The sequence below is a fragment of the Bos indicus genome, chromosome 23 (genome assembly GCF_029378745.1).
Source record: "Bos indicus isolate NIAB-ARS_2022 breed Sahiwal x Tharparkar chromosome 23, NIAB-ARS_B.indTharparkar_mat_pri_1.0, whole genome shotgun sequence".
NCBI classification, from domain to species: domain Eukaryota; kingdom Metazoa; phylum Chordata; class Mammalia; order Artiodactyla; family Bovidae; genus Bos; species Bos indicus.
Genome location: NC_091782.1, coordinates 16951410 through 16977759, shown reverse-complemented (window position 1 = coordinate 16977759; position 26350 = coordinate 16951410). Strand labels below are relative to the sequence as shown.

Here is a 26350-nt window from a genome sequence, read left to right as displayed (position 1 = left end):
CAAGCCATCATGGCTTCGAGAAACTGGAGTCAGCAGGAGATTAATTAATCAAAACCTGAACACATCTGCTGTTAATTAATTCTATGCCAAGGGTTAACTCTTCCCTGTCTGGGCTTCTCCATCCCTTTGGCCAGAAGAGAGAAATAAAGGTGGGGAGTGGGTACCCCTCTTCCTTCCTTCCCTCAGGGGTAGGCATGAAACAAGGGCGGGGGGCCCAGAAGCCAGGAAAGCCCTATTCATTTGGGAGGGTCGGGGGAGGGCTGTGGGAGTGTTTGCTTTTGAGAGTCCTGGTCCGAGGCTGTTACTCATGAGTCCTGAGGAAATCTGAGATGGACATACATCTTTATTTACAGCAACAAACAGAACGGACCCACCCTCCATTCCCTCCCTCTCCCCTTCCAGTCTTTTCTATACCGTTCCCCCCTCCTACCCCACCCTGGGCCCAAGGCCAGCCCTGCCCTCCGGGGTCACTGTGTGGGTCAGGTCCCCCCACCAAGACCCCAGGAGGGGACGGGGGAGGGGTTTGGCTGAGGTCGGGTGGGATGTGTTTCTTTTCACATTTTGCTGTTCTCGAAGCCTGGGATGGGGGCAGGGGAGGCAGGCACAGGGGCAGTGAGAGGTAGAGGAGTGCACAGCCCCGCCCCAGCCTCCCCCATGCCCCTGTCCCTCCCCCAACTTTCACAGTGTTCGGCAGCCCTGGCAGCTGATCCAGGAGCCGTCCCCCCTCCCGTCGCCCCCACTAGGTCCTGGGAAACCGGGAAGGAGGACCGGCTCCCCCTCTCACCGGGCTGGGGTTCCAGGAGGGTGCAGGGCGGATGGGAAGGGCCCAGGGGGAGGGGGCGGCGCAGCCTGGGGTGACAGCCAGGGACACGGGGCGGCCTCCAGAGCGTGCAGGGGTCAGGAGGAGAAGCAGAGGCCGCAGCACTCCATGCAGATCTCCAGGCAGTCGGCCGACTCGCAGCAGGCGTCCAGGATGCCGCAGTCCAGGTCGCAGGGCAGGTCACAGTCGGCACACTCGCCGGAGCCGCAGCAGCAGCAGCAGAGGCATGAGTCCTCGGAGCTGCAGGAGCCGCATGTGGCGCAGTCCAGGACCAGGTTGCACAGCGTCAGGAACTCGCAGAACAGGCAGGACAAGATGCAGTGGACACAGCAGTCTGAGGGCGAGAGGGCCGGGGGCTCACTCGGTGAGGAATGACGTTCGTGCAACCCTCCCTGGGTACCGGGAAATGGGGACCCACCTTCCAGGTGACCCCAAGGCACAGGGAAGTCACAGGGAGTGAGGGTCTGAAACCCAGCAGCCTAGATCCCGAGTCCCTGCTTCCGAGGGACCAACTCCCTCGGTCATTTATCTATTTCATGAACATACCCAGGATGGGTATGTTCCAGACCCTGTTCTAAGTGTTGTGCAGGAATTAAACTCAAGGAAAGTTATGACCAACCTAGATAGAATATTGAAAAGCAGAGACATTACTTTGCCAACAAAGGTCCGTCTAGTCAAGGCTATGGTTTTTCCGGTGGTCATGTATGGATGTGAGAGTTGGAAGAAAGCTGAGCGCCGAAGAATTGATGCTTTTGAACTGTGGTGTTGGAGAAGACTCTTGAGAGTCCCTTGGACTGCAAGGAGATCCAACTAGTCCATTCTGAAGGAGATCAGCCCTGGGATTTCTTTGGAAGGAATGATGCTAAAGCTGAAACTCCAATACTTTGGCCACCTCATGTGAAGAGTTGACTCATTGGAAAAGACTCTGATGCTGGGAGGGACTGGGGGCAGGAGGAGAAGGAGACGACAGAGGATGAGGTTGGGGGCAGGAGGAGAAGGGGACGACAGAGGATGAGATGGCTGGATGGCATCACTGACTCGATGGACCTGTGTCTGAGTGAACTCCGGGAGTTGGTGATGGGCAGGGAGGCCTGGCGTGCTGCAATTCATGGGGTCGCAAAGAATCAGACACGACTGAGTGACTGAACTGAACTGAACTGAAGTGAAACTTGTAACAACTCCTTGAGGTGGGGCTGTGTCAACCCCTCAATACAGATGAAGAAACGGAGGCTCTGAGAAGTCTCTTCAAAACCAATCCAGGGACTTCCCTGGTGGTCCAGTGGTCAAGAATTCACCTGCCAATGCAGGGGATACTGGTTGGATCCTTGGTCCAGAAAGATCCCACATGCTGTGGAGCAACTAAGCCCATGGACCACAACTACTGAGCTTGTGCCCTGGAGCCTGGGAATTGCAGCTGCCGAGCCCACGTGCCTTAGAGCCCTGCTTCGCAACAAGAGAAGCAATGAGAAGCCTGCAGATTGTGACTAGAGAGCAGACCCCGCTCTCTACAACTAGAGAAAGACCGAGCACAGCAGTGAAGACCCAGCACAGACAAAAGTGAAATAAATAAATAATCTATGAGGAATCCTACCACCCTGCTCAGCTCTTGCCCAGTGACAGCATCCTTACTCACTCCCTGCCTCTGGCCACCCCTGCATTCACACGGAGGCCAGAGGACCCTTGAAAGACTTCTGTTGGATTCCATCCTTCCCGCCCTCAGGACCCTCTAGCAGGTTCCACTTCCCTGGGAGGAAAAGCCCAGGGTGCTCAGTGACCCCCGAGGCCCCTCTCCCATCACTCCGCCGTGGCCACACTGGCTGCTCCCCATCCTGCAGGCACGGCCCCCTTGTTCTCTCAGCGCTCTGGCCCCAGAAACCTGCTCCGCTCACTCTATCTCTCCTTCTTCAAATGTCTCCCCTCGGTGAAGCCTTCCTCCAGAATCCTCTTCAATACCGCAAGCTGCCCACCTGACCCCCGCACCCCCGTCCCCTCCCGCAGGCCTGCTCTGCCTCCCTGCCTAGAACTCATCACCTTCCATGGCTTCCACAGCTCTGCCACCTACTAGAGTACCAGCATCAAAAGGGAGGGCGCCCAACACTGGCACACTGCGGGTGCTGAGTAAATAAATATAAGGGAGGGAATGAACGTGGGCTCCCGCCCTTGGGCATCCAGCCCGACGTGGCGGCGCTGGCTCAGCAGCCCAGGCTCTGAACTGCTCAGCGTGTGGCCAGGGTGCTTGGCTGGCACTCCTCCCAGGGGCCAGGCCATAGGCTGTGTCCGGTTCCCCTGACCAGGCGGGCCCCTGGTACAGGCTGCTGGTCCAGTGGGAGTCTCACACTGCCACGGAAGCTCTGATGCCCACACCCAGGTCCTGTGTACAGGGAATCTTTTGCGACCTTATAAACTGTAGCCTGCCAGGCTCCTCTGTCCGTGGCATTCTCTAGGCAAGAATACTGGAGTGGATTGCCATGCCATCCTCCAGGGGCTTCTCCCTACCCAGGGTTCGAACCCATATCCCTTAGGTCTTTTGAGTTGGCAGGTGGGTTCTTTACCATTAGCACCACCTGAAAGCCCCACTAGGAGTCTCACCTCTCACCATTCCTCCCCTGGAACTTCATCAACTAGCCACATGAGCCAGTTCTCACCTCCGTGCTAACACACCCTGGCCGGATCCTCCTACTGGTCCTTTAAGGCTTGCTCGGACACCTCCAGAGCCTTCCCAGACTCCCCTCCCGTTTTCGGCGCTGGTGTGGGCATCCCTGTGTTCGCTTTATCACTCCTCATTTATCGTATCGCAGGGTGAGATGACCTGTTTGTGCCTCTCATGAAAGCTTTATGAAACCATCTCCTGGGTACCCTGCACACAGCACAGTGCCTGGCTCACAGGTCATGCTCTGTTAACTTTGTTTCATTTTAAAACATATTTATTTATTTGGCTGTGCTGAGTCTTCTTTGTGGTATTCCCCGACCAGGAATCAAACCCAGGCCCCTTGCATTGGGAGCATGGAGTCTTAGCCACTGGACCACGAAGGAATGCCTTCCTGTTCGCTTTAAATGTACGAATATCCCCTTCATAAATAAGGTTCTTGGGCATAATCTGCTCTGGGGGGAAGGGTGAAAGTTATGAACATGTCATGTGCAAAGGTGTACACTGAATTCTGTACACTGATTTCAGGTGTACACTGAATTCTGTACACTGATTTCAGGTGTACACTGAATTCTGTACACTGATTTCAGGTGTACACTGAATTCCGTACGCTGAATTCAGGTGTACACTGAATTCTGTACACTGAATTCTGTACACTGGATTCTGTACACTGATTTCAGGTGTACACTGAATTCTGTACGCTGATTTCAGGTGTACACTGAATTCTGTACACTGATTTCAGGTGTACACTGAATTCTGTACGCTGAATTCAGGTGTACACTGAATTCTGTACACTGAATTCTGTACACTGGATTCTGTACACTGATTTCAGGTGTACACTGAATTCTGTACACTGATTTCAGGTGTACACTGAGTTCTGTACACTGATTTCAGGTGTACACTGAGTTCTGTACACTGAATTCAGGTGTACACTGAGTTCTGTACACTGATTTCAGGTGTACACTGAATTCTGTCTGCAGAGGACCAGCCAGTCTCCCAACATGGAGAGAAACTACTTAAAAGTTCTGGGGTTAAGGTCAAGCATCACTGGGTTACAGGCAGCCGTCACCTTGCTGAACTCATGCCTGTGGGGCGGGGGACCTGATTGCCCAGGGCAGCCCCCCAGAGGACCTCTGTGCAGCAGGAACAACCGCGGGTGTATCCAGGTGCTCTGACCTCCCACTGCACTTTGCACCCCCACCTTCCCCCCAGTTAAGCATCTGATGGTGCATCATTTTATTCTGCTATTGTGCTCTCACTAGGCAAATGGTCCATAGCTCAAGGAAAATTTCTGTTTCCAGAAATGGGGTGGCTTTGGTTGGACCAGCCCAGATGGTTCCATTCTCTGTTACAGCAACTCTGAGAGAGGAGGGACGAGAAGGGGTGGTCTTGAGAGCTCAGATGTGTCTCACTTTACCCAAGTGTCCTCTGCAAGGTTCTCTGTCTTGCATCAGATTCCCTGGAGAGCTTGTTAAAATCTAGACTCCTGGGCCCCACCCAGAGGTTTGGACCTTGAGGGCCTGGCGTGGGGATAGGGTGCCACACTTCTAAGCAACCTAGTAAAGATGCTGCTGCCGCTCCCTGCATCAGACTTCTGGAGGCTTCTCTCTGGGGGACGCAGAGTGGGGTGCTTACCTTCCTGCGCCTGGAGGGGAATCTGGGAGGCAGCGGACTTGGTGCTGCCCTTGCTCTTCTTGCTGCCCTGGCTAGCGAGAGATGGGTGCGTCTGCAACTTCCGGTGGGCCTTGGGGCCACCCAGGGCACCGTTCCCCGTCCGCCTGGCGCCGCCCAGCTCCGAGGGGTGGCCAGAGCCATTCGCCACTAGTGGGGTGCAGTCCAAGGGGTTCCCCTGGGGCTGGCCTAGAGAGACCATGAGAAAAGGGCGATGGAGGAGAAGGTGGGGGATGGGGTGGCCGGGACAGTCTCCCAGGGCTCTGCTCAACTCCTGCTGGCTTCGCTCCTAGACACACCCCAGTTTACCTAGCTGATCTGCATTTTTGCAGATGAGGAAACCGAGGCCCAGAGAGCAGAACTGACTTGCCCAGAGGCGCATCACAGAATAGCCTCCAAGTGGAGCCTGGCCCCTGACTTCCAGGCCAGGGGTCATTCGAGAATAGACAGAGGTGCAGGCAAGGGGAGAAGCGCAGGGGCCTGCACCCCACCTTCTTATCCCATGTGAAATCCACTCTCCTGCTCTTGGGGTCTGGGGATTTTGGCGACAGTGGTAGCGGAGAGAGGAGGAGGGGCAGCACGGAAGTAGTTAACCATCACCTCGGCCCCTGCCAAGCCCCCAGCTGCTTCTGCCCTTCGAGTGCCGGGTGATTCATTGGAAACATCTGTTTGGAGATGAACGCCTGGCCCTGGAATCCAGGGGGGCTCCTCACAGCAGCCCCCCCACCTCCTGCTCCTTCCACCCCCAGCTCCCCTGCCCCCGCTGGAAGAAAGTTTGTTGAGCGGCCCTTGGGGTCCAGGTGGGGAGCGGGAGAGGGAAGAGGGAAGCCAGCAGGGAGACCTCAGAAGCCAGGAACCCTGGGTCCCCATCCCAGACTGAGGGACCAAGCCAGCTTATTAGTGGGGTGCGGGGAAAACGGTCCTGGAGAGCATGCCAGCACCTGGTTCCTTGCCTCACCTCACTCAGGTTTGCCCACTTGGATGGTACGGTTCTGTCCCCAAGAGATGAAGGCAGGTGTATGCACGTGTGTGTGTGTGTCTGTGTGTCAGGGCAGAAGTCTGAGAAGGGGTCACAAGAGTTCAAGGACCCCTCTGCTCAGGGCCCCTGACTCCTGGGTGGGATCCTCTGGCCCTGAGGACCCTCAGTAAATGTATAAATTTGGGGCGCTTCCTTCTCTCTGGCCCTGGGGTCTGGATCCCCAGGTCCCTCCAGGCCAAATCTCTGGGTCTGGATTGTGGCAGGAGATGTCAGGGGGTGGTGGGGGGTGTTGGAGGCTGAGGGGACAGAAGGGGGCCTGACTGGGGGTACTGGGCCTTCTAGTAATGGTGGGAGCACTTCGCCGGGCACCCACGGCACGCTGGCACTGTTTGGAGCACTTGGGGTGCGAATTGTTCTCTCTATTGCTATGGGGCGGTATCCTTTTACAGATGAGGAAACTGAGTCCCAGAGATGTATAGAAACTTGTTCAAGGTCACACAGATAAGGGTCATAGGTAGGATCAGCCTGGAGGCTAAAAGGTGGGGCTCCAAGGGCAGAGGGGCGTGGAGTGGGGCAGAAGTTGGGAGACAAAGGGCTGAGGAATGAATTGCTACTACCACAACCGTCACTACTCTTGAAATTAGTAGCCAACATGTTTTGAGCTGTGATGAGGTACCAGATACAGTGCTGAGAGTCCTATGTGTAATAATTTCGTTACGTGTCAAACAGAACTACTGTTACTAGCCCATTTCATAGATGAAAAAACCAAGGCCCAGAGAGGGTAAAACTTGCCAGAGCTTCCACAGCTAGGCAGTGGAGTGGGAAGGAGATGGCGATTGACAGAAAGGAGCTGAGGACAAGCTTGGGGGCGGGGGGCGGGTCAGGGCAAGGATGGGAGACAGAGCCACACTGGGAACCTTTGGCCCTGAGCAGCGGCTGGTCCCTGCATCTGGGTAAACAGGGGTAAGGCCATGGGAAGTGGCCAGGCCTGAATCATCCTGCCCCGACCTCTGGGCTCCACGGCCGGGGTGGCGGGGTGGGGGGATGACTGTGCTGAGTCCTTGGCCAGCTTTGGTGCCCTCTGCCCTGCTGCCTAAACACAGGCACAGTGACCAGAGGGCGGGGGCGTGTGGTGAGCTGAGGGCCCCGGGAGATTTGGGCGGACACAGAGCTTGCCTGTGGCCATGGCCGTGGGGGCTGAGTCACAGAGCAAACACCCAGGGCCCATGGACATAGGAGCGTCTGTCCCTTCCAGGCCCTCTCCTCCATGGCCACGGCGTTTACCTCTTTCTCTGGGTCCTGCTGGTGGGTGTGTCTCGAGGACAGTGTGCTAGTAGGATTTAGTAACCCCGACTTCCAGGGTGTCCAGCTTACCCCAAATGCCCTGCCTGAAAGTGGCTCCACGACTCTGCCATGCCAGCAGGGCAGGCAGGCACAGGACACAGCCCTGGGGCTGGAGACCTGAGCTCCCCAGTCTGTGTCCAGGGTGAGGGAGCCTCAGTTTCCTCATCTGTAAAATGGGCTTGTCAAGAGCTATCTGGCTGCCTCACTACAGGCTGATTTGGAGAGTCTGAGAGCTCATACAGAAAAAGAAAGTTGAAAAGTACCAATGTGTCCCATAGATTTTGCTGATCTTATTGGCAATTACAAAATGATTTTGGAAGCCCCTTCCCCTGCTTTTGAGGGTGATGGTGGTAAATTCTCCCCCTCCGGGACCTCCTCGGAGACATGGAGCCAAACCCAGGAACACAGCTGAGTTTTGCTCCTTTCTAGTTGCTCCACTAGAAGTGTCTCTCCTGCCATTTTGCTCTTGACACCCCGAAAGCTGGGCTGCCTCGGGCTCCGGTTTCCTGCTCCCGAGCCCCAGCCCCCCTCCGCAGACTGCACGTGCTCTCGTTCTGAACCACAGAATGAGGCTGCCTGCAGCCTGTCCACACTCATTCTGAACTAATTTTATCCAAATCATTTTGTGGATAGAAATGATGTGGATGTCCTCCTAGACAGCAAGGACAATGACAATGTCTTACACCCTTCCATTGCCCACACCTCAAAGTCCTGGCCCAGGCTAGGCTCCCGTAGGCACACAAAGCCCATCTGTTTTGGATTCCCTAGAGTGACCCCCACGTATTGCCACCCAAACCCCGGACCCCTAGGACTCACATGTCACAGCTTCTATGGGGACATCGAGGTCAGTGCTGTCCAGGGTCTGGGGGGCCTCAGGGTCATTGCCTTGGGTCATGGGGGGTGCCGCTGCTTCCTCCAGGGAGCCCTCCTCAAGCGCTGCCTCTGCGGGGTGAGCGGATCCGGTCACTACCTCCAGCCCAGGAAGGAGGGATGGGGTCTGGGCTAGAAAAAAGCAGACGACTGAGGGACATCCTTCTGGTGCCCTCCAGCTGGCCCAGCCCTGGTCCCCTCCCCACGGCCCAGAATGCCCTGAGCCCTCATTCTTGGTCTCTGTACCAGTTACCCAGCCCTTACCCTATCTGGTAACGGTGCCAGCCTCTAAAATAGAAAGGTCTCAAACCACAGCCCATGAGCGAGCAAGGGTGTGTGCACGTGGAAGTGTGTGTGTGTGTGTGTGTGTGTGTGTGTGTGTGTGTGTGTGTGTGGTCAGGGAGGGGGCCAGAGATGCACAGTACAAAGGAAAGTGGGGGAAGGAGGCAGAGACACAGTGCAGGAGAGAACAGATGTACAGTGACGGGGAGATAGGAACAGGCATCCAGAGCGACGTGCAGAGAGAAAGAATCAAAAGGATGTGAAAGGCAGAAGCGAAGAGAGACAGTGCATCAGAACTCGAGAGACCGGGCACTTAGACGCCCAGTGACAGACAGCCCAGGGCAGGCAAGCAACTAAGACAAAGTCAGTGATGGAGAGAAAGATAAAGACGAGGGCAGAGGCAGAAGCGATGGAGAGGGAGCAATATACAGATGGAGAAACGGTGAGAAACCAGGGCAGAGAGAGAGGACGATAGCACGAGAAAGAGTCTGAGAAGCCTGGGGTGAGGCGGAGGGGCTCCAGGCAGGAAGAGAGACAGGGAGACGGCCCAAGAGGGCTGGAAGAGGCGGCCGGCAGCCACATGTAATTACAGTTAGTGGCTCGGTCCCTCTGTCCAGGGTGGGCGGAAGGCAGACTTGGAGCCACCTTCAAACCCACAGTTCCTGAGGCAGCAGGACCAGGGCCGGCTGGGCCCAGGGGAGGAAAGTTCTGGGGGCTGGGAGGTGGCACCGGGAGGCAGAAAGGTGACCGGGCATGGGAAAGCCTGAGGGTGAACAGGACAAAGTGAGGCCTGGGGTCACGGGGCCAGGGGCCGAGGTGGGGCAATGACGGGGTGCAGCCTGGGCCTCCCATCAACCCCCAGGTTGTGCAGTGGGAATGACAGGGGCACCCCTAGAGGGTGCCCCTTTCCTCAAGCCATGATGGGAGCAGGGGAGATGGAAACAGAGACCGAAGGGCTCAGAGAGGGGAGAGCCACACAGGGAGCCACAGAGAAAGATGACGAGAAAGGGTGATGAAATCCAGACAGTAAGAGGTCGGCGCCCATCCGTCCACACCACGGAGAGATCACGAGACACACACACCCGCAGGGACAGAGACAAAGGCCAGTCTTAGAGACAGCAGTGGAGCCGACCACAGAGCACAGGTGGCCTTAGGGACGGGGTCTTTCTCTGAGCTGTCTGCAAATGAGGGCAGGGGAGGATGGGGCGGGGAGATATAAGAGGGAGCAATTCAGGTTGGGCACGCAGGTCAAGGGGGTGGGAGCATCTGGAGGGCAGGGGACGATCCAGGGGCTCAGAGACCCCTGGATGATCCTTGTTCCAAAGACTCTGGTCTCCCATGGCCAGGGGGTGGGGGCTCCAGGGGCCCCATGGAGGTTGCACAGAGAGCAGCAGGCATGCTCCAACCTGTCTGGGGAAACCACTGGCCCTGCCTGGAGCTGGGAGCTGGGACAGGGAGGAGGGAGCACTGGGGCTTCAGCCACCCCTGAAGTGTGGCAGTTATGTGCTGGGAACCCCTCCTGGTGCCCAGGGAGGCAGGGGGTGGGTTCCTCCAGCCCCATCCATTCCTTAAGCTCCTCTCACCACCTGGCTAATAGGTTAATAGGAGGACAAGTGTTTTTTCTGCTGGGCCTAGGGGGAGCAGGGGAGCAGAGATGACCCCCAAGGGGGAGCCAGATTGCCCGCCTAGTGGTGGAGGCTGATCTATAGCGGAGCAGAGGGGAGGCTGGAGGCCAAGACCAAGCTGAGAGGGAGGCTCACAGCTTGAGTTCTAGTTCCCAGGAAGGGAGGGGGCTGCCCAGCTCCAGCCTCTGGCCCCAGAGGCGTCCTGCCAGAGCCCGGAAGTGGGAGTGCTGACCCTCCCAAGCCTGTAATGACAGAGGCCCAAGCCAGGAGCTGGAAGACCCAAGCCCTGGTTTTTACCGGATACCAGCTTGGGCGAGTTACTAGGACTTAGGTCGCCTTGCATGAAAAGGGGACAAGCATGCTTGTCCCTCAGGGTTTCAAAGAGTAAATGAAACCCTCAGCGGTACCTGGCATGCAGGGGGCCACTCCCATACGCTTCCCCCGCCCGTCCCCTGCCTGACCTCTCTCCTCTCCCTTCCTTCCTTTCCTCCTTCCTTCCTGTGCTGTTTGCTGTGACAGCGACGACACACCCCCCCAACACGTCAAGCACTGGGTGGACCACAGTGAGAAAGACCAGGTCACTGACCCAGGAGCCCTCTGTTGGGGTGGGGGTGGGTGACAGTCTCACAAACTGAAGGGCAGGGGTTACAGCAGGTGCAGCTAAGGACTGTGGAAGCAGAGAAGATGGGCACTCATCCCCGGGGTGTGGTGTGTGTGTGTATGTGTGTGTGTGCAAGTCTAGGAGGCTTCTTGGAGAAGGCAATGCCCATATCGGGTCTTGAATAATCAGTCAGTCAGCAAAGAAAGGGGAAAGGAGGTTCTGAGACCAGCAGCAGACCCCAGCGTGAACAGCTGCGGTATGAACGAGGGAAGATAGAGTAACTGCGTGGCGGGCCTTGTGGTCACGTCCCAGGCTTTCTCCTGAGGTCACCAGGGCACACAGCGGTGACACTGTCGCTCTTGGAAGGGAAGGAGCCGAGCCTGCAGCTCTCTTGGGCCCCCAGGGTTGGAGAGGGAGGAAATTGAGAAAGCAGGATTAGGAGACGGGTCCCCACCCCGGCCCTCCTCCCCGACATGTTGACTGCCACACTCTGGGCAGTCTCTCCTGACAGTCACCTACAGGGCTGGTGACCTTGAATCTGGTGGGAACAGGAAATTACAGAGAGCCCAGACGAGGTTCTGAGGAGGCCCCTCCTGCAGGAAGCCTGCCATTCTGGGGTGAGCATCAGACCTTGGAAGGAAACCAGGGAGGAAAGTAAATCCAGTCCAGTTATCTTGACCTGGAAACACAGACAGACAGACCTCTTGGAGCCAGAGGGCAGCGGAGGGGACCCAGCAGACGCTGAAGGAGAAACCCTGAGGGCAGAAGAGGAAACTGCAGACGGCACAGAGATGGGGAGCAGGCTGAGGAGCAAGAAGTGCCGGGGAAACCTGTCTGTGGATGACGCATGGACCGGGGGCCGCGACGCCAAGACGCTGGACCAAAAACAGCTCTCACCGCGAGCACACGGGGCAGCAAACCCAGATAAGAGGTGGGGCCCACGGGGTCAACCATCAAGAGGCCGAAAGACCCTAGTTTTGCTTCTTGGGACCAGGAGACCTCTGCTCGGCCCCAGAGGGGAGAACGTCTCTAAGGAGAAACTTCTGGAGGGTGGGGAGGCCAGCAAAGGCCAAGGGCCACTGGGTGGACAAGCAGCTTAAGTTGCTAGGCATGAAGGCACCTGCCCAGGGTGGGGGTGGTGTGAGAATCCCTGGTTGGGGTCCTGCCCTCCCTGGAGGTGCCATCTGCTCACCCACAGGTACATCTGCCCCATCTGATCAAATAGCCACTTTTTTCTAATGTGCACAGGGGTAATTCCCAGGAAATGGCAACCCACTCCAGTATTCTTGCCTGAAGAATTCCATGGACCGAGGAGACTGGTAGGCTGTACTCCATGGGGTTGCAAAGGGTCAGACATGACTGAGTGACTATCACTCACTCACTCCAGTGGTTAGGACTCTGCACCTCCGATATGTCTTGAGATGCAGCCAAAATAATAACAATAATAATAAATTAAAAATAAGATAATTGTATACTGGGAGCCAGCCATGCGGTGGGCATCTCTGAGCAGAAGCCCCAGTCCTGTACCTCTCTCAAGAGTCTCCAAAGGAGACATGCAGAAAGGCAAGGGCCCCTATGCCTCGATATACTCTCATCCTTGGCACAGGATAATGCCTTGAGTTCTGGAAAGACAGCCCCAGAAGAGGGTGGAAAGGTCACGTTTAAATCCATAAGCCCGAGAGGGAAACGGAAAGCCTCAAGCTTCAGCCGGACCCTGTGTGCTCCCTTTGCTTGCCATTCCTGGACCGAGAGGGGGTTGGGGGGACCTCTTCCAGGTGGGATGGGTTCAGCCCACGCCTGGAAAGGGCCCAGAGGACCCACGTCCTTGAGCTACCATGCCTGCTTCCTCCAGCCAAGCCCACTCCCCTGTCTTTGTGGACAGTGGGCCCAGCCTCTCCCCTGGAGCTCCGACCATCTCTGAAGAGGCAGCAGGGATCTGATCTGCTCAGAGAGCAGTGACTGGAGACCTTCATCCCAGTCCCTCCTTGACCTGGTATTCAAGGCCTCAGTCTATGCCTTCAACCTAATCAATGGACAGGATCCTGTGTTCCAGGTCGACTGACCTCTCCGTGGTCCCAGGCCACCACTGGGCCTTCTGCCCAATCCATCCCGGCTTCTATTGTCCCTCTGGATCAGAAGGTCTTACCCCTCCCCTCTCCCCAAATCCAATCACCCTTCACCACCCAGCCGGAGGTTCACCTCTTCCTCCAGAAAGACTACCCTGACCCTCGAGCCAACAGTCCCTCCTCGGAGTGGCCACTTCCTGAGGATTCAGCGCCCAGAGCTCCCTGCTGTAAACTGTAACTGGGAGTGAAGCGTGGGTCCTCAACCAGCCCTCCCCAGCTCTCGCCTGGGGCGACGTCAGTGTCATCTTTGCACCCCCAGTGGCACTTAGCCAATGTCTGATGGCGAGGACTGAGTTCTGGAGTCTAGAATGCCCCAGGTTGGGAGGAGGAGAGAGAACCAGGTGAGAATTGGGGTTGGTGCCTGGCACCACGACAGTAAGAACGTGGGCTTGCTTGATACACACTGCGACCCATGGGACACAGGCCCAGGCCACCAGGACAAGGACTGGAGAGGGCCTGAGCTGACCAGTTAGGCTGGGTCCAGCTGGTTTTATTTTAGGTCTAAAAGCTCCAATTCCCCAGGAAACTCACTTCAGAACCAAGAGCAGGAATGTGACGCCCCAGTGCTGGACAGAAATTTGCTGTGGGTTAGGGAGCCAGGCTCCCGGGGCTCTCAGGGCTGGAGGAGGAGGAGGCCACTGGGGGAGCCAAGGGTGTGGGGGCTTGGCCACCAGCCCCCAACCAGAGCTGCCCTGGGCCCCCTTGCTCCCCGTTTGCATCCTGGGCGGCTGAGGGAGGGGCTGACTTGGTTCCTGGCGGTCCTGCCGGAGGCAGGGCCCCCTGGGGTAGCGCCGTGGCCTTGCTGTTCTGTCAGTGCTCAGCAAGGGGCGTGGGGGATTCTGGTCTCGGATTCAGGCGTCTGTGGGGTTTTGGCTGGGTCTCCTGCGGTTTGGGCTTCCTGGGCAGCAGGCTCAATCTCCCAAAGCGGCAGAGCCAGGCCTTCTCGTGTTATGAAAGCCACATTGTCTGGCCCTGCCCAGGCTGGGGAGGGGGCTTGCTGGGGCTGGGCCTCAAGTTACAGCCCAGGACTTAGCCCTCCCAGTGGCCCACCCTGGCCCTTGTCCCGGTTCCAGGCTCCAGCACATTCAGCCTCTCCTCCCCATGCTGGGGCGGGAACGGGTCACACAGTAGAGAGGGTCTTGGAAGGAAGGAGTGGAGGAGAGAACAGAGAAGATGGATAAGCCAGGGAAGAAGGCAGGGGAGACGGGGAGAGAGGCAGAGAATCAGGAGGCCGAGAAAGAGAGAAGGGGCAAGAGAGAGAAAGAACCTTCCCAGGCCCCTGCCCCGTGCTCTCCTCCCAGGCTCCAGGAGCCCAGTTCCTGAAGGAGTTTATACCCCAGAAGTCCCCACTCCAGGGCCCCCACATTCAGCGGGGCAGTCTGAGGGCTGGCGGGATGCAGAGCAGACACGTTGGTTTCATGTATGTGCGGGCCCCTGGCCAGCCGTCTGCCACTTGCCCTCCCACCACTTTAGACACCATCCCCACCTCCACAACCCTGGGTCTCCAAAGGGCCAGCGTCCACACCAGGTAGACTTGGGTCTTTCCAAATGGGCAGACCAGTCCCTATGCGTGGATGTGCAGACTGAGGCCATAGAAGGGAAGAAACTTGTCCAAGGCCATGCAGGAAGTTCATGTCAGAGGTCCAGGATGAGACCTCCATTATTTGGAGACTCAAAGAGGGGCGAAAGGGCTAATGGGGCTGGGTGAGAGGGAGGCAGATGATCAGACTAACCTAGAACTGAGATTAAAGGCATGACATCCGGGCCTGTGCTCCTGCCCGCCACCCTTCCGCCTTCCCCAACAAACCCTAGATGTTCCTGACTTCTCCCTGTCCCTGCTGTCCACTGGGAACCTCAGCGCACATGTGTATGGTGAGAAGGTGGACAGAGAGCCACATCACCAGGACTCCCCAGGGCCCCTGCCTTCTTACCAGGCCCCCTTAGGGAGTCACAAACCCTGAGAGGGGGTAGGCTCCTGCAGGAATAATTCCAGGAAGGTTACAGATCCTGTATTTGGGGGAAGGGACAGTTCATTTGAGTGGTGGGCACTTGGTTGGGGTGAGTGCCTGAAATAGAGAAGCGGGGAGAGAGAAGGAGAGGGGTGGGGCGGGGGAGAAACTCTGTGTATGTGTGTATGCGTGTGTGTGCCTGTGTGTGTCTGTGTGTGCAAGCAGGGTAGGAGTGGCGGGGGCTGGCCAGGCCCCGGGTGGGGAGGAAGGCGAACGAGAGGAGATGGCAAGGAGGGGAGGGGCCGATCCTGCAGCCGCTTGCTGTGGACAAAAGTTTTCGGGAAGCGCTAGGCTCCGGCTAGGATGGGGGAAGGGAAGGAGAGAAAGACTCAGACACCCCCACCTCTGCCTGAGGCCCCCATAAATATTTACACACTGGGCAAAAACGGTTGGGACACAAATCCCAGACGGACAGACAGACACTGCGGTGTGTGTGTGTCTGGTGTTGGGAGTGGAGAGAGTTGGAGCCAACTTGGCGCGGCCGCTGCCTCCGTTCGGGCCCTGCCCCCATCGTCCCAGCCCTCCACTCTCCTTGGACCCGGTCCCCGATACCCAGATTTCTCGCCCCCACCTCCACTCAGGGTCCCCCGAACCGTCTCCCCACTTCTCAAAGAGGAGAGGGGAGAAATACCAGCCGCCCTCCCCCAGCCGCCTACCCATGCTCCCGTCCGGTCTTGTTTTGCATCCCTGGTTCCTACCTGGGCCCGGGGCTGCGCTGGGGGCTCCATGGGGCGCGTCGCAGTGAGGGGGGTGCTGGCCACTCACCTGGGACATCGGCCCGGGACCTACGAGAAACAAGGCTCAGCGGGTGGGGCGGGAGGTCCCCGCGCGCGCGCGCGCCGGGGAAAAGGGGGCCGGGGCAGGGGGCGATCCGGCGGTAGCCGCGCGCCCACACCCCTCCCGGCTCGGTCCGGGACTGACTTACTCAAGTGAGCTGCGCGCCGCTCTCTCGCCTCGCGGGAATCACCGCGCGGGGCCTGCCATGCGCACCGGCCGCGGGCGCCCCAGCCCAGCGGCCACTCGGCCTCTCCGCGCCCCTCCCCTCTCACTCGCTCCTTTCTCGCATTTCGGCGCCAGCGCGCGCCTCTCGCCCCCTTGCTTCTGCCTCCTCTCCCTGCAGCCCCCTCGCTCCTCCCCGGCTCGCCTCTCCTCTTCCCTCCCCTCCTCTAGGCCCACCCTCTCCCCGCCCCCTCCTCGCCTTCCCAGGCGTCCCCCACCACCACGTCCCTTCCCCCGCGCCCGGCTAGGCGCTGCCTGGGCCGGACACGTCTGTCCGCGGGGCGCCGCGGCCGGAGCCCCCACAGGAAGCCGGCTCCGCGCGTTTCCTCCGCGCTCTCTGAGCTGGGCCCCAGTCTCCCCAAATCTCCGCCCCGCTCCCAGGCCCAACTCCCCGGGAAGCTTGCAAAGGGGGCCGCGAGTTCCCCTTCGCCTGCTAAACTCTGCAAAAGTTTTGGGAAAAGCAAGAGAACGAGAGAGAGAGAAAAACCACGGTGATCACAACTACCTCGTGCCAATTGTCTGAATATTTGTGGCCCCCAAATCTCGTTGTCCCAAAGGTGGGGAGTGATCGAGTTTCTCAGGCACGCTTCGCCCACCCCATCGGTCCCCGCCCGCGGTCCTAACCTGTGGCACAGACCGGGTGCCCACCCCGCCAGAAGCTACCCCCTTCGGGAAATCCGGTTGGTGACATTCGAGCCTCCCGTGTCCCAAGAGCAGCCCTCAGCATCCCTGATTCCCCCACCCCCACCAGCCGCACGTGGGAATTTGGGTCAGAAACCCGGCTTTGGAGGCTAAGAGAGGTTCTGGAGTTCAGCCCTTCATTTGGCTCCACACTGGAATCCGAGGCCTTCCAAATTGCGGGGTGCTTGGGAAAGAGGAGGGAGTGAGCCCCTGCGCGGGGGGGGGGGGGGGTGTTTGGGGGAGGGGCAGCCGGGCTACCCATCTGGAATTGAGCTGGATCCCTCCTCAGGGCGGGGGTATGAAGGAGCTGCGACCAGACAGTCGTGGTGGGGGTGGGGGTGGGGGTTAGTTCAGGGAACCTAGCTTGGCACCCGATCCCCGAGGAAGGGGGAGGCGTGGAGCCTGCGGCCCACCGGGTGAGGGGTGGGCGGGCCCGGAGACGATCAGGTGGGGCCGCCCGCTGGGGTGACGGCGTCTGGCCGCGCTAGACCGAGGACGCCTGGGAGCCGCGTCTGGGCTCCGCACCACGAGGGCCGGTGAGCAATTAGGGAGGCGGCGGCGGCGCCAGGCCAGTTCTCCCAGTTCCGCCTTCCAAGCCCGGGCTTGAAACCGGGGCTGGGACGCGGGGGCCGAGCTAGGGACCCAGGGCCTCTTCTCGGTGTTCCCCAGCCCCACCTCAGTCGCTACTTACGATGCTCAAAGGTCCTCGTGGCGCCGTCGCAGCCAGGACCACTGTGGCCCTCAGGGGTCTCGCCACCAAGAGGCAGCGTCCCCGCGATAAGCCCAGGTGCCTCCGGCCGGAAGTGGGGGCCCCCCCGGTGGGGAGGAAGGGGTCCCACTCCCGGGGCCGGGCTGCCTGCTGCGGAGCCCGGCCTGGAGCCCCGGGAGCCAGCCCGGATCAGGCTGCTGTCTGGAAGTTCTGGGGAGCGGGGCAGATTCCCCTTTCCTGGCAATGGCTGAGTCACCGGGACGCACCCGCGGGGCTTGGCGACTGCAGCATTCTTACCGGTTTACCTGGGCCCTGGAGCTTGGCCTCATCCGCCTCCAAGATTGGAAGTGGAAGGACGTAAGCAGGGGGTGGACATTGTCTCCAGGGCAGCCTCCACTGTCTCTCTCCTCTCCTGCACGTGCGGCCCCTCCCTAAGCGCAGACCCCAGCCCTGCACCATTAACCAACCCCCCCCCCCCCCCACCCCCGACACACACACCCCTCTTCTCAGTCTCTATCCCCAGCCACTAAACTCTGGATCCGCCCAGTCTCCCAGCCTCTCTGTCTGAAATCACCTGCTTGGGATCAGAAGTCCCCTGACTGTCTGGTCCAGCACCAAGTAATATGTCTGGTTTGTTGGAAATGTAAAAACAGACTTTAAATTTAATCCCACATACTGATTATACAGGTGTGCTCAGTGTGTGAAAACTCAGCAAGCTGAACATTTATAGTGCAGGTACTTTTTTTTTTTTAATATGAGTATTATACTTGAATAAAAAGTTGGGAAAACAAAAACACCCACTAATTAAAATCAGCATTCCAGGACAAAACACAGTATGGGGTGATGACCAGGTGGTGGGCCTTGGCATGGGACTCCAGTTCCAGACCTCAATTCCACCATCTACCTGGTCTCCTAGGAAGTCCCTTTACCTCTCTGAGCTTCAGGAGGAACGCACACTGGGACCCTCCATGTGGACCTTAATAGTTTCAGTGCTATCCAGGATCAGGACTAGGATGAGGTAACTGGGAGACTCTGCTGGGGTGCGAAATTTGGGAAGGTGCCAATATAAAATACATTGTAATTCGATATTAAAAAGCAAATCAGCAAATTACAGCCCTGCCAGCCAGCTGCCTATTTTTATAAATAAAGTTTTATTGGAACCAGGGCTGAGATTAAAGTGAAACGAGTGAGATGGGATCATGAAAATTCAGGTTTAGATCCTGTCTTCATTTAAAATGTTGGCATTTTGTTCACTAGAGATTTTTTGCATTGATTTCAATTTTTAGATATATTGCAGGAAAATATTGTTTTATGTTAATTACCTAGGTTTTTTTTTTTTTTTTTGCTGCTCCCTTGAAGTTTCACACCCGAGCCTCACTCACTGTAAGCCTTACACACCTCACCCTTGTCCTTGGCCTATTACCGTCTCTTCCCGAAGGACCTGAGTAAATGAGTAGAGGCTGAAGATGGTTCCACCACCTCCAGCCCCCACCCCACAACACCAAGCGGGCTCTGCAGACAAGTCCAGACCTAGCTTTCCTGGGGCCCAATAATTAGTTCAGAGTCAAATGCAAAGTGCTCACATTGGCCTTCAGGCTCCCAGAGTTAGGCTCTACCCACCTTCACTTTCGTCTCCCCTCATTCATTTCTTTCCAGCCTTGCTGCTTCCCGAGTTTGTTTTTTCAGCTTGTCTCGTGTGTTTGCTCAGGGCCTTTGCACTTGCTCTCCCATCTGCCCAGAATGTGCTTCCCCTAGCTATTCACTTGGCCCCCTTCCTTGTCTTCTCTACTTAGGTCATCTTCTCAGAGAGGCCATCCCAGACCCCTTGCTCTCTGTCCCCTCCCACCACTTTATTTTTCTTCATAAACCTTTCACCTCTTTTCCTATTTATGTACTTGTTTGTTGACTAGTAGAATGTAAGCTCCAGGGGTGAGGGGACTTTGCTCTGTCTCCTAGGGGACTCCCTAGAACTGGGTCTGACACAGGTAGCTCAATATGTATTTCCAGTTTCACAGATGGGAATACAAGGGGCCAGAGAGGGAAAGGGGCTAATGCAAGTCACGAAGTGAGCTGGTGGTAAAAGCTAACCAAGTGCCAGGTTTCCAGACTCCCAACTCAGTGCTCTTTCCTGCCTCCTGGTGCTTTTCCTCACCCCCTTACCCCCACAGCCCTCCAGACAGTGAAGGGTGACAGTCACCTGCACAGCTCTCCTGTCGGCTCCCTTTCACACAATGTGATTACAGAGCCTGGCCTGGCTCCAGCCCCTGGCGTCCACCCCTCCCCAGTGTCCCGCAGGCGTGCACAGCTCTTCCCGGCTTCCTGTCGCTGGCACAGGACCAGTCGGTGGCTGGGCTGGGTTCCGCAGCTGGACCACAGCTGTGGTCTCTGTGCCCTGGAGAGTGGGGGACGGGCCGCTGTGGCGCAACCTCCCTGCAGAGGGCTTGTGTCCAAGGGGGAGTGCTCGTGTGTCGTCGGGGGAGGGGCTGGATAGGAAGTGAGTGCCCTGCCAGGATCGCTGTCCCTGATAAGCAGAGTAGAGGATGGGCCCTCCTGCCCCTTTCTGGAGGACATGGCATGTGGAAGTGGGAGGGGAGCTCTGGGTCCCAGGCCTGCTTCTGTTCCTCTCTTTATTCTTGGTGATCAGAAGACAGTGGTTCAGTACACATGAGTTGGGTATATTCTGTGTGCCAGCCCCTTGCTGGACGGTTCTAGACTTGTTGCTTCCTTTAATACCCACACAGTCTGGATAGCTATTATCCCCATTTTACAAATGAGGAAACCGAGGCACAGTGAGGTGAGTGACTTGCCCATGGCCACACAACTAGTATGGAGTGGAGCTGGGACTTGTACCACATTTCTTTTATTTTTTAGCCATGCCACGTGGTATGCAGGATCTTAGTTGCCCACCTAGGGATTGAACTGCTGCCCCCTGCATTGGAAGCGTGGAGTCTTAACCACTGGGCCAGCAGGGAAGTTCCTTGCACCACATTTCTGAAGCCCGGTGCAGTGATCATTCTGGTCTCTGACAGGGCCTTTACCATAGAGGGAGAACTGTGATTTTCTCTGGAGGTGTCCCCCACCTCCAAGCTGGCTACCAGAGATGGAGGCGTGGCCCTGCTGCCCTCCTCTCAATCACTGGTGATTGACAGCCTAGACAGAGTGGGGCTTGGTTTAATGTCATGGAGACCCAATTTGCACCTTGGCTCAGTCCCTTCTAACCTAGCTCTGTGATTTGGGACAAGTCATTTGAATTATTTGAGCTTCCAGTTCTGTTGTGTGAACCCAAGAGGACTGTTGCCATCCCACAACTGGGGAGAAATTAAATGACCACCTGGTACAACATCACAGGCTTCAGTAAATGGTAGTTCCTTGGCCCTGCACTGTGCTCCTGGACACTCATCCCCAAAGTGAGGGGAGCCTCACAGGGCACGTACGTGTCCATTGTTCTGAGTTTTGTTGCATGAGTCTTGTTTCAAACCCTTACGTGGTGCTTACTATGCGACAGGCACAGATCACAGCACTTTGCATGAATTAACCAGTTTAATAGTCACAACATTAAATATCAATTTATTTTAAATACCAGTATTTCCCTCATTTCGCAGGTGAAGAGACAGAAGCACAGCGAGCTTAAGTAACTTGCCTGAGCCCCACAGCCTTCCCTTCAGCTCCATCCTTCCTGGGGGAGTGGGAGGGACCTCAGGTCATCACTGATCCCCTTGTCTTGTTCAGTCGCCAAGTCGTGTCTGACTCTTTGCGACACCACGGACTGCAGCATGCCAGGCTTTCCTGTCCACTATCTCCTGGAGTTTGCTCAAATTCATGTCCACTGAGCTGATGATGCTGTTTAACCATCTCATCCTCTGCAACTCCCTTCTCCTTTTGCTTTCAATCTTTCCCAGCCTCAGGGTCTTTTCCATTGAGTCAGCTCTTTGCATCAGGTGGCCACTGGAGCTTCAACTTCAGCATCAGTCCTTCCAATGAATATTCAGGGTTGATTTCCTTTAGGACTGACTCTTCTTGCAGTCCGAGTCTTCTCCAGCACCAGGGGGACTTAGGTTATCACTGATCCTCTACTCCTGGATAAATCTTCTTTATCCCCCTGGTAAGTTAATTAACTCTGAGCTGCTGTTCAGTTTAGTTCAGTCGCTCAGTCATGTCCGACTCTTTGTGACCCCATGGCCTGCAGCACACCAGGCCTCCCTGTTCATCACCAACTCCCGGAGTAAGCTGCTGTTAATCATGTAAAAGTGTCTTCATGCACAGGCCTCCAAACTTTTTTTTCTTTGTAATTCAACTTTATAACAATTTTAAGTAAACCTGTTAAAATTTTCTGGACAGTGCCAGCATTTGGATTAAAATTTTAAAAAACCTATTTTTTAGAGCAGATTTAAGTTCACAGCAAAATTGAGTGGAAGTATAGTGAGTTCCTGTATATTAGGCTGTATATTGGCACCCTATTTATTTAACTTCTATGCAGAGTACATTGTGTGAAATGCCTGGCTGGATGAATCACAGGATGGAATCAAGACTGCTGAGAGAAATGTCAACAACCTCAGATATGAAGAAAGTGAAAAAGGAAGTAAAGAACCTCTTGCTGAGGGTGAAGGAGGAGAGTGAAAAAGCTGGCTTAAAAGTTAACATTCAAAAAACTAAGATCATGGCATCCGGTCCCACCACTTCATGTTAAATAGAAGGGAGAAGAGTGGAAGCAGTGACAGATTTTATTTTCTTGGGCTCTAAAATCACTGTGGACACTGACTGCAGCCATGACGTTAAAAGATGCTTGCTCCTTGGAAGGAAAACTGTGACAAACTAGACAATGTGTTAAAAAGCAGAGACATCAAAAGGTCTGTAGAGTCAAAGCAATGGTTTTTCCAGTAGTCATGTATGGATGTGAGAATTGGACCATAAAAAAGCTGAGCATCGAAGAACTGATGCTTTCAAATTGTGGTCCTAGAGAAGACTCTTGAGAGTCCCTTGGACAGCAAGGAGTTCAAACCAATCAATCCTAAAGGAAATCAACTCTGTTCACTGGAAGTACTGATGCTGAAGCTGAAGCTCCAATACTTTGGCCACCTGATGCAAAGAGCCAATTCACTGGAAAAAATCCTGATGCTGGGAAAGACTGAAGGCAACAGGAGAAGGGGTTGGGCAGCAGAGGATGAGATGGTTAGACAGCATCACCGACTCAATGGACACGAGTTTGAGCAAACTCCAGGAGATAGCAAAGGACAGGGAAGCCTGGTGTGCTGCAGTCCATGAGGTCACAGGGTCGAACATGACTGAGGGACTGAACGACAGCAACAACATATATCCTCTATTCCCACCACATGCACAGCCTCCCCCACTGTCCACAACGCACACCAGATGCTACATTTTTTACAGCTGATGAATCTACATCGTCACTTCATTATTACTCAGAGCTCATGGTTAACATCAGGGTTCATCCTTGGCATTGTACATTCTGTGGGTTTTGAGAAACATAACGGCATGTATCTACCATTGTAGTATCATAGAGAGTATTTTCACTTCCCTTAAAATCCTCCGAGCTCCACTTGTTCATGCTTCCCTCCCCTAACCCCTGACAACCACTGATCTTTTAACTGTCTCCATAATTTTACCTTTTCCAGAATGTCGTGTAGTTGGAATCATACATTATGTAGCCTTTCTGATTGGCTTCTTTCATTTAATAATATATACTTAATGTTCCTCCAGGTCTTTTCATGGCTCGATAGCCCATTTCTTTTTATCACTGAATCATATTCCATTGTCTGAATATACCACAGTTTCCTTATCCATTTTTTTTTAACTGAAGGGCATCTTGGTTTCTTAAAAGTTTTGGCAATTATGAATAAAGCTGCTATAAACATCTGTGTGCAGGTTTCTCTGTGGACATAAGTATCCAACTCATTTGGGTAAATTCCTTGTGTCATGATTACTGGATCATATGGTAAGAGAATGTTTAATTTTCTAAGAAACCTCCAAACTATCTTTCAAGGTGGCTGTACCATTTTGCATTCCTGTCAGCAATGAGAGTTCCTTGTGCTCTACATCCTTAGCAGCATTTGGAGTTGCCAGTGCTTTGTAGCCTCGTTATTCTGATGGGTGTGTAGTGGTATCTCATTGTTGTGTTAAATTGCGTTTCCCTACTGACATATGAAGTTGAGCACCTTTTCATATGCTTCTTTGCATCTGTATGTCATCTTCAGTGTCTGTTCAGATCTTTTGTTCATTTTTAAATTAGGTGGTACATTTTTTTAATTGTTGAATTCTTTAGAGTTCTTTGTATATTTTGGGTGAGTCCTTTATCGGATATGTGCTTTGCAAATATTTTCTCCCAGTTTATGGCTTGTCTATTCTTTCTCTTCAAAGTGTTTTTCACAGAGCAGAAGTTTTAAATTTTAAGTCCAGTTTATCAGTTATTTCTTTCACCTATTGTGTCTTTTGTATTATATCTAAAGAGTCATGGCCAATCTTGAGGTCATCTGATTTTCTCTTAAGTAATCTTCTGGGAGTTAATAGTTTTGTGTTTACATTTAGGCCTGTGATCCATTCTGAGTTAATTTTTGTGAGGACTGTAAGGTCTGTGTCTAGATTCTTTTTATTTTATCTTTTGTATGTGGATATCCAATTCACCATTTGTTGAAAAGAGTGTCTTTGCTCTTTTGTGCTGCTCTTTTGTCAAAGATCAGTTGTCTGTATTTATATGAGTCTATTTCTGGGATCTCGATTTTGTTTCAATAATCTATTTGTCTATTCTTTTGCCAATACCACACTGTTTTGATTACTGTAGCTTTATAGTGAGTCTTGTAGGTCTTCATAGAACCGTTCAACTTCAGCTTCTTCAGCGTTACTGGTTGAGGCATAGGCTTGGATCACCGTGATATTGAATGGTTTGCCTTGGAAACGAACAGAGATCATTCTGTCATTTTTGAGATTGCATCCAAGTACTGCATTTCGGACTCTTTTGTTGACCATGATGGCTACTCCATTTCTTCTAAGGGATTCCTGCCCACAGTAGTAGATATAATGGTCATCTGAGTTAAATTCACCCATTCCAGTCCATTTCAGTTCGCTGATTCCTAGAATGTCGACATTCACTCTTGCCATCTCCTGTTTGACCACTTCCACTTTGCCTTGATTCATGGACCTGACATTCCAGGTTCCTATGCAATATTGCTCTTTACAGCATCAGACCTTGCTTCTATCACCAGTCACATCCACAGCTGGGTATTGTTTTTGCTTTGGCTCCATCCCTTCATTCTTTCTGGAGTTATTTCTCCACTGATCTCCAGTAGCATATTGGGCACCTACCGATCAGGAGAGTTCCTCTTTCAGTATCCTATCATTTTGCCTTTTCATACTGTTCATCGGGTTCTCAAGGCAAGAATACTGAAGTGATTCCCTTCTCCAGTGGACCACATTCTGTCAGACCTCTCCACCATGACCCATCCGTCTTGGGTGGCCCCACACGGCACGGCTTAGTTTCATTGAGTTAGACAATGCTCTGGTCCGTGTGATCAGATTGGCTAGTTTTCTGTGATTATGGTTTCAGTGTGTCTGCCCTCTGATGCCCTCTTGCAACACCTACCATCTTACTTGGGTTTCTCTTACCTTGGACGTGGGGTATCTCTTCACAGCTGTTCCAGCAAAGTGCAGCTGCTGCTTCTTACCTTGGACGAGGTTGCCCCTCCTGACCTTGAACATGGAGTAGCTCCTCTCTGCCCTCCTGTGCCTGTACAGCCGCTGCTCCTTGGACTTGGGGTTGCTCCTCTCAGCCACTGCTCCTGACTTTGGGCGTGGGGTAGCTCCTCTTGGGCCACTCCTGCACCATCGCAGCCTGGAGCTCTCTGTCGCTGCCCTAAAAAAGATGTCCTTTTCATTATAGGGGACTGGAATGCAAAAGTAGGAAGTCAAGAAACACCTAGAATAACAGGCAAATTTGGCTTTGGAATATGGAATGAAGCAGGGCAAAAGCTAATAGAGTTTTGCCAAGAGAACGCAATGGTCATAGTAAATACCCTCTTCCAACAACACAAGAGAAGACTCTACACATGGACATCACCAGATGGTCAATACCGAAATCAGATTGATTATATTCTTTGCAGCCAAAGATGGAGAAGCTCTATACAGTCAGCAAGACCAGGAGCTGACTGTGGCTCAGATCGTGAACTCCTTATTGCCAAATTCAGACTTAAATCGAAGAAAGTAGGGAAAACCACTAGACCATTCAGGTATGACCTAAATCTTCCCTGGTGGCTCAAATGGTAAAGTGTCTGCCTACAGTGCGGGAGACCGGGGTTCAATCCCTGGGTCGGGAAGATCTCCTGGAGAAGGGAATGGCTAACTCACCCCAGTATTCTTGCCTGGAAAATCCCATGGATGGAGGAGACTGGTAGGCTACAGTCCATGGGGTCGCAAAGAGTCGGACACGACTGATCGGCTTCACTTTCACTTTATGATTATACAGTGGAAGTGAGAAATAGACTTAAGGGACTAGATCTGATAGAGTACCTGATGAACTATGGACGGAGGTTCGTGACGTTGTACAGGAAACAGGATCAAGACCATCCCCATGGAAAAGAAATTCAAAAAAGCAAAATGGCTGTCTGGGGAGGCCTTACAAATAGCTGTGAAAAGAAGAGAAGCGAAAAGCAAAGGAGAAAAGGAAAGATATTCCCATTTGAATGCAGAGTTCCAAAGAATAGCAAAGAGAGATAAGAAATCCTTCCTCAGTGATCAATGCAAAGAAATAGAGGAAAACAACAGGCTGGGAAAGACTAGAGATCTCTTCAAGAAAATTAGAGATACCAAGGGAACATTTCATGCAAAGATGGGCTCGATAAAGGACAGAAATGGTATGGACCTAACAGAAGCAGAAGATATTAAGAAGAGGTGGCAAGAATACACAGAAGAACTGTACAAAAAAGATCTTCACGACTAAGATAATCATGATGGTGTGATCACTGACCTAGAGCCAGACATCC

The 26350-nt window shown here is 54.3% G+C and overlaps 1 protein-coding gene across 4 annotated transcripts; it reads right to left on the bottom strand.

Moving 5' to 3' along the window:
* Positions 1–323: 323 nt before the first annotated feature.
* On the bottom strand, positions 324–17614 carry MDFI (MyoD family inhibitor). 4 transcript variants are annotated; one of them, XM_070777960.1, is made up of 5 exons: positions 17346–17614; positions 15673–15759; positions 8278–8403; positions 5103–5327; positions 324–1154 (listed from the first exon to the last, which is right to left on the bottom strand). In XM_070777960.1, the coding sequence occupies exons 2-5, from the start codon at positions 15746–15748 to the stop codon at positions 898–900; spliced, it is 684 nt and encodes a 227-aa protein (XP_070634061.1). In that variant the 5' UTR covers positions 15749–15759; positions 17346–17614; the 3' UTR covers positions 324–897. The 4 variants fall into 4 exon arrangements, with proteins under 4 accessions (XP_070634061.1, XP_019841922.1, XP_019841921.1 ...); XM_019986363.2 differs by having other exon boundaries at positions 8278–8463; positions 17346–17609; XM_019986362.2 differs by lacking the exon at positions 17346–17614 and adding an exon at positions 15900–16074 and having other exon boundaries at positions 8278–8463.
* Between the last annotated feature and the right edge of the window lie 8736 nt (positions 17615–26350).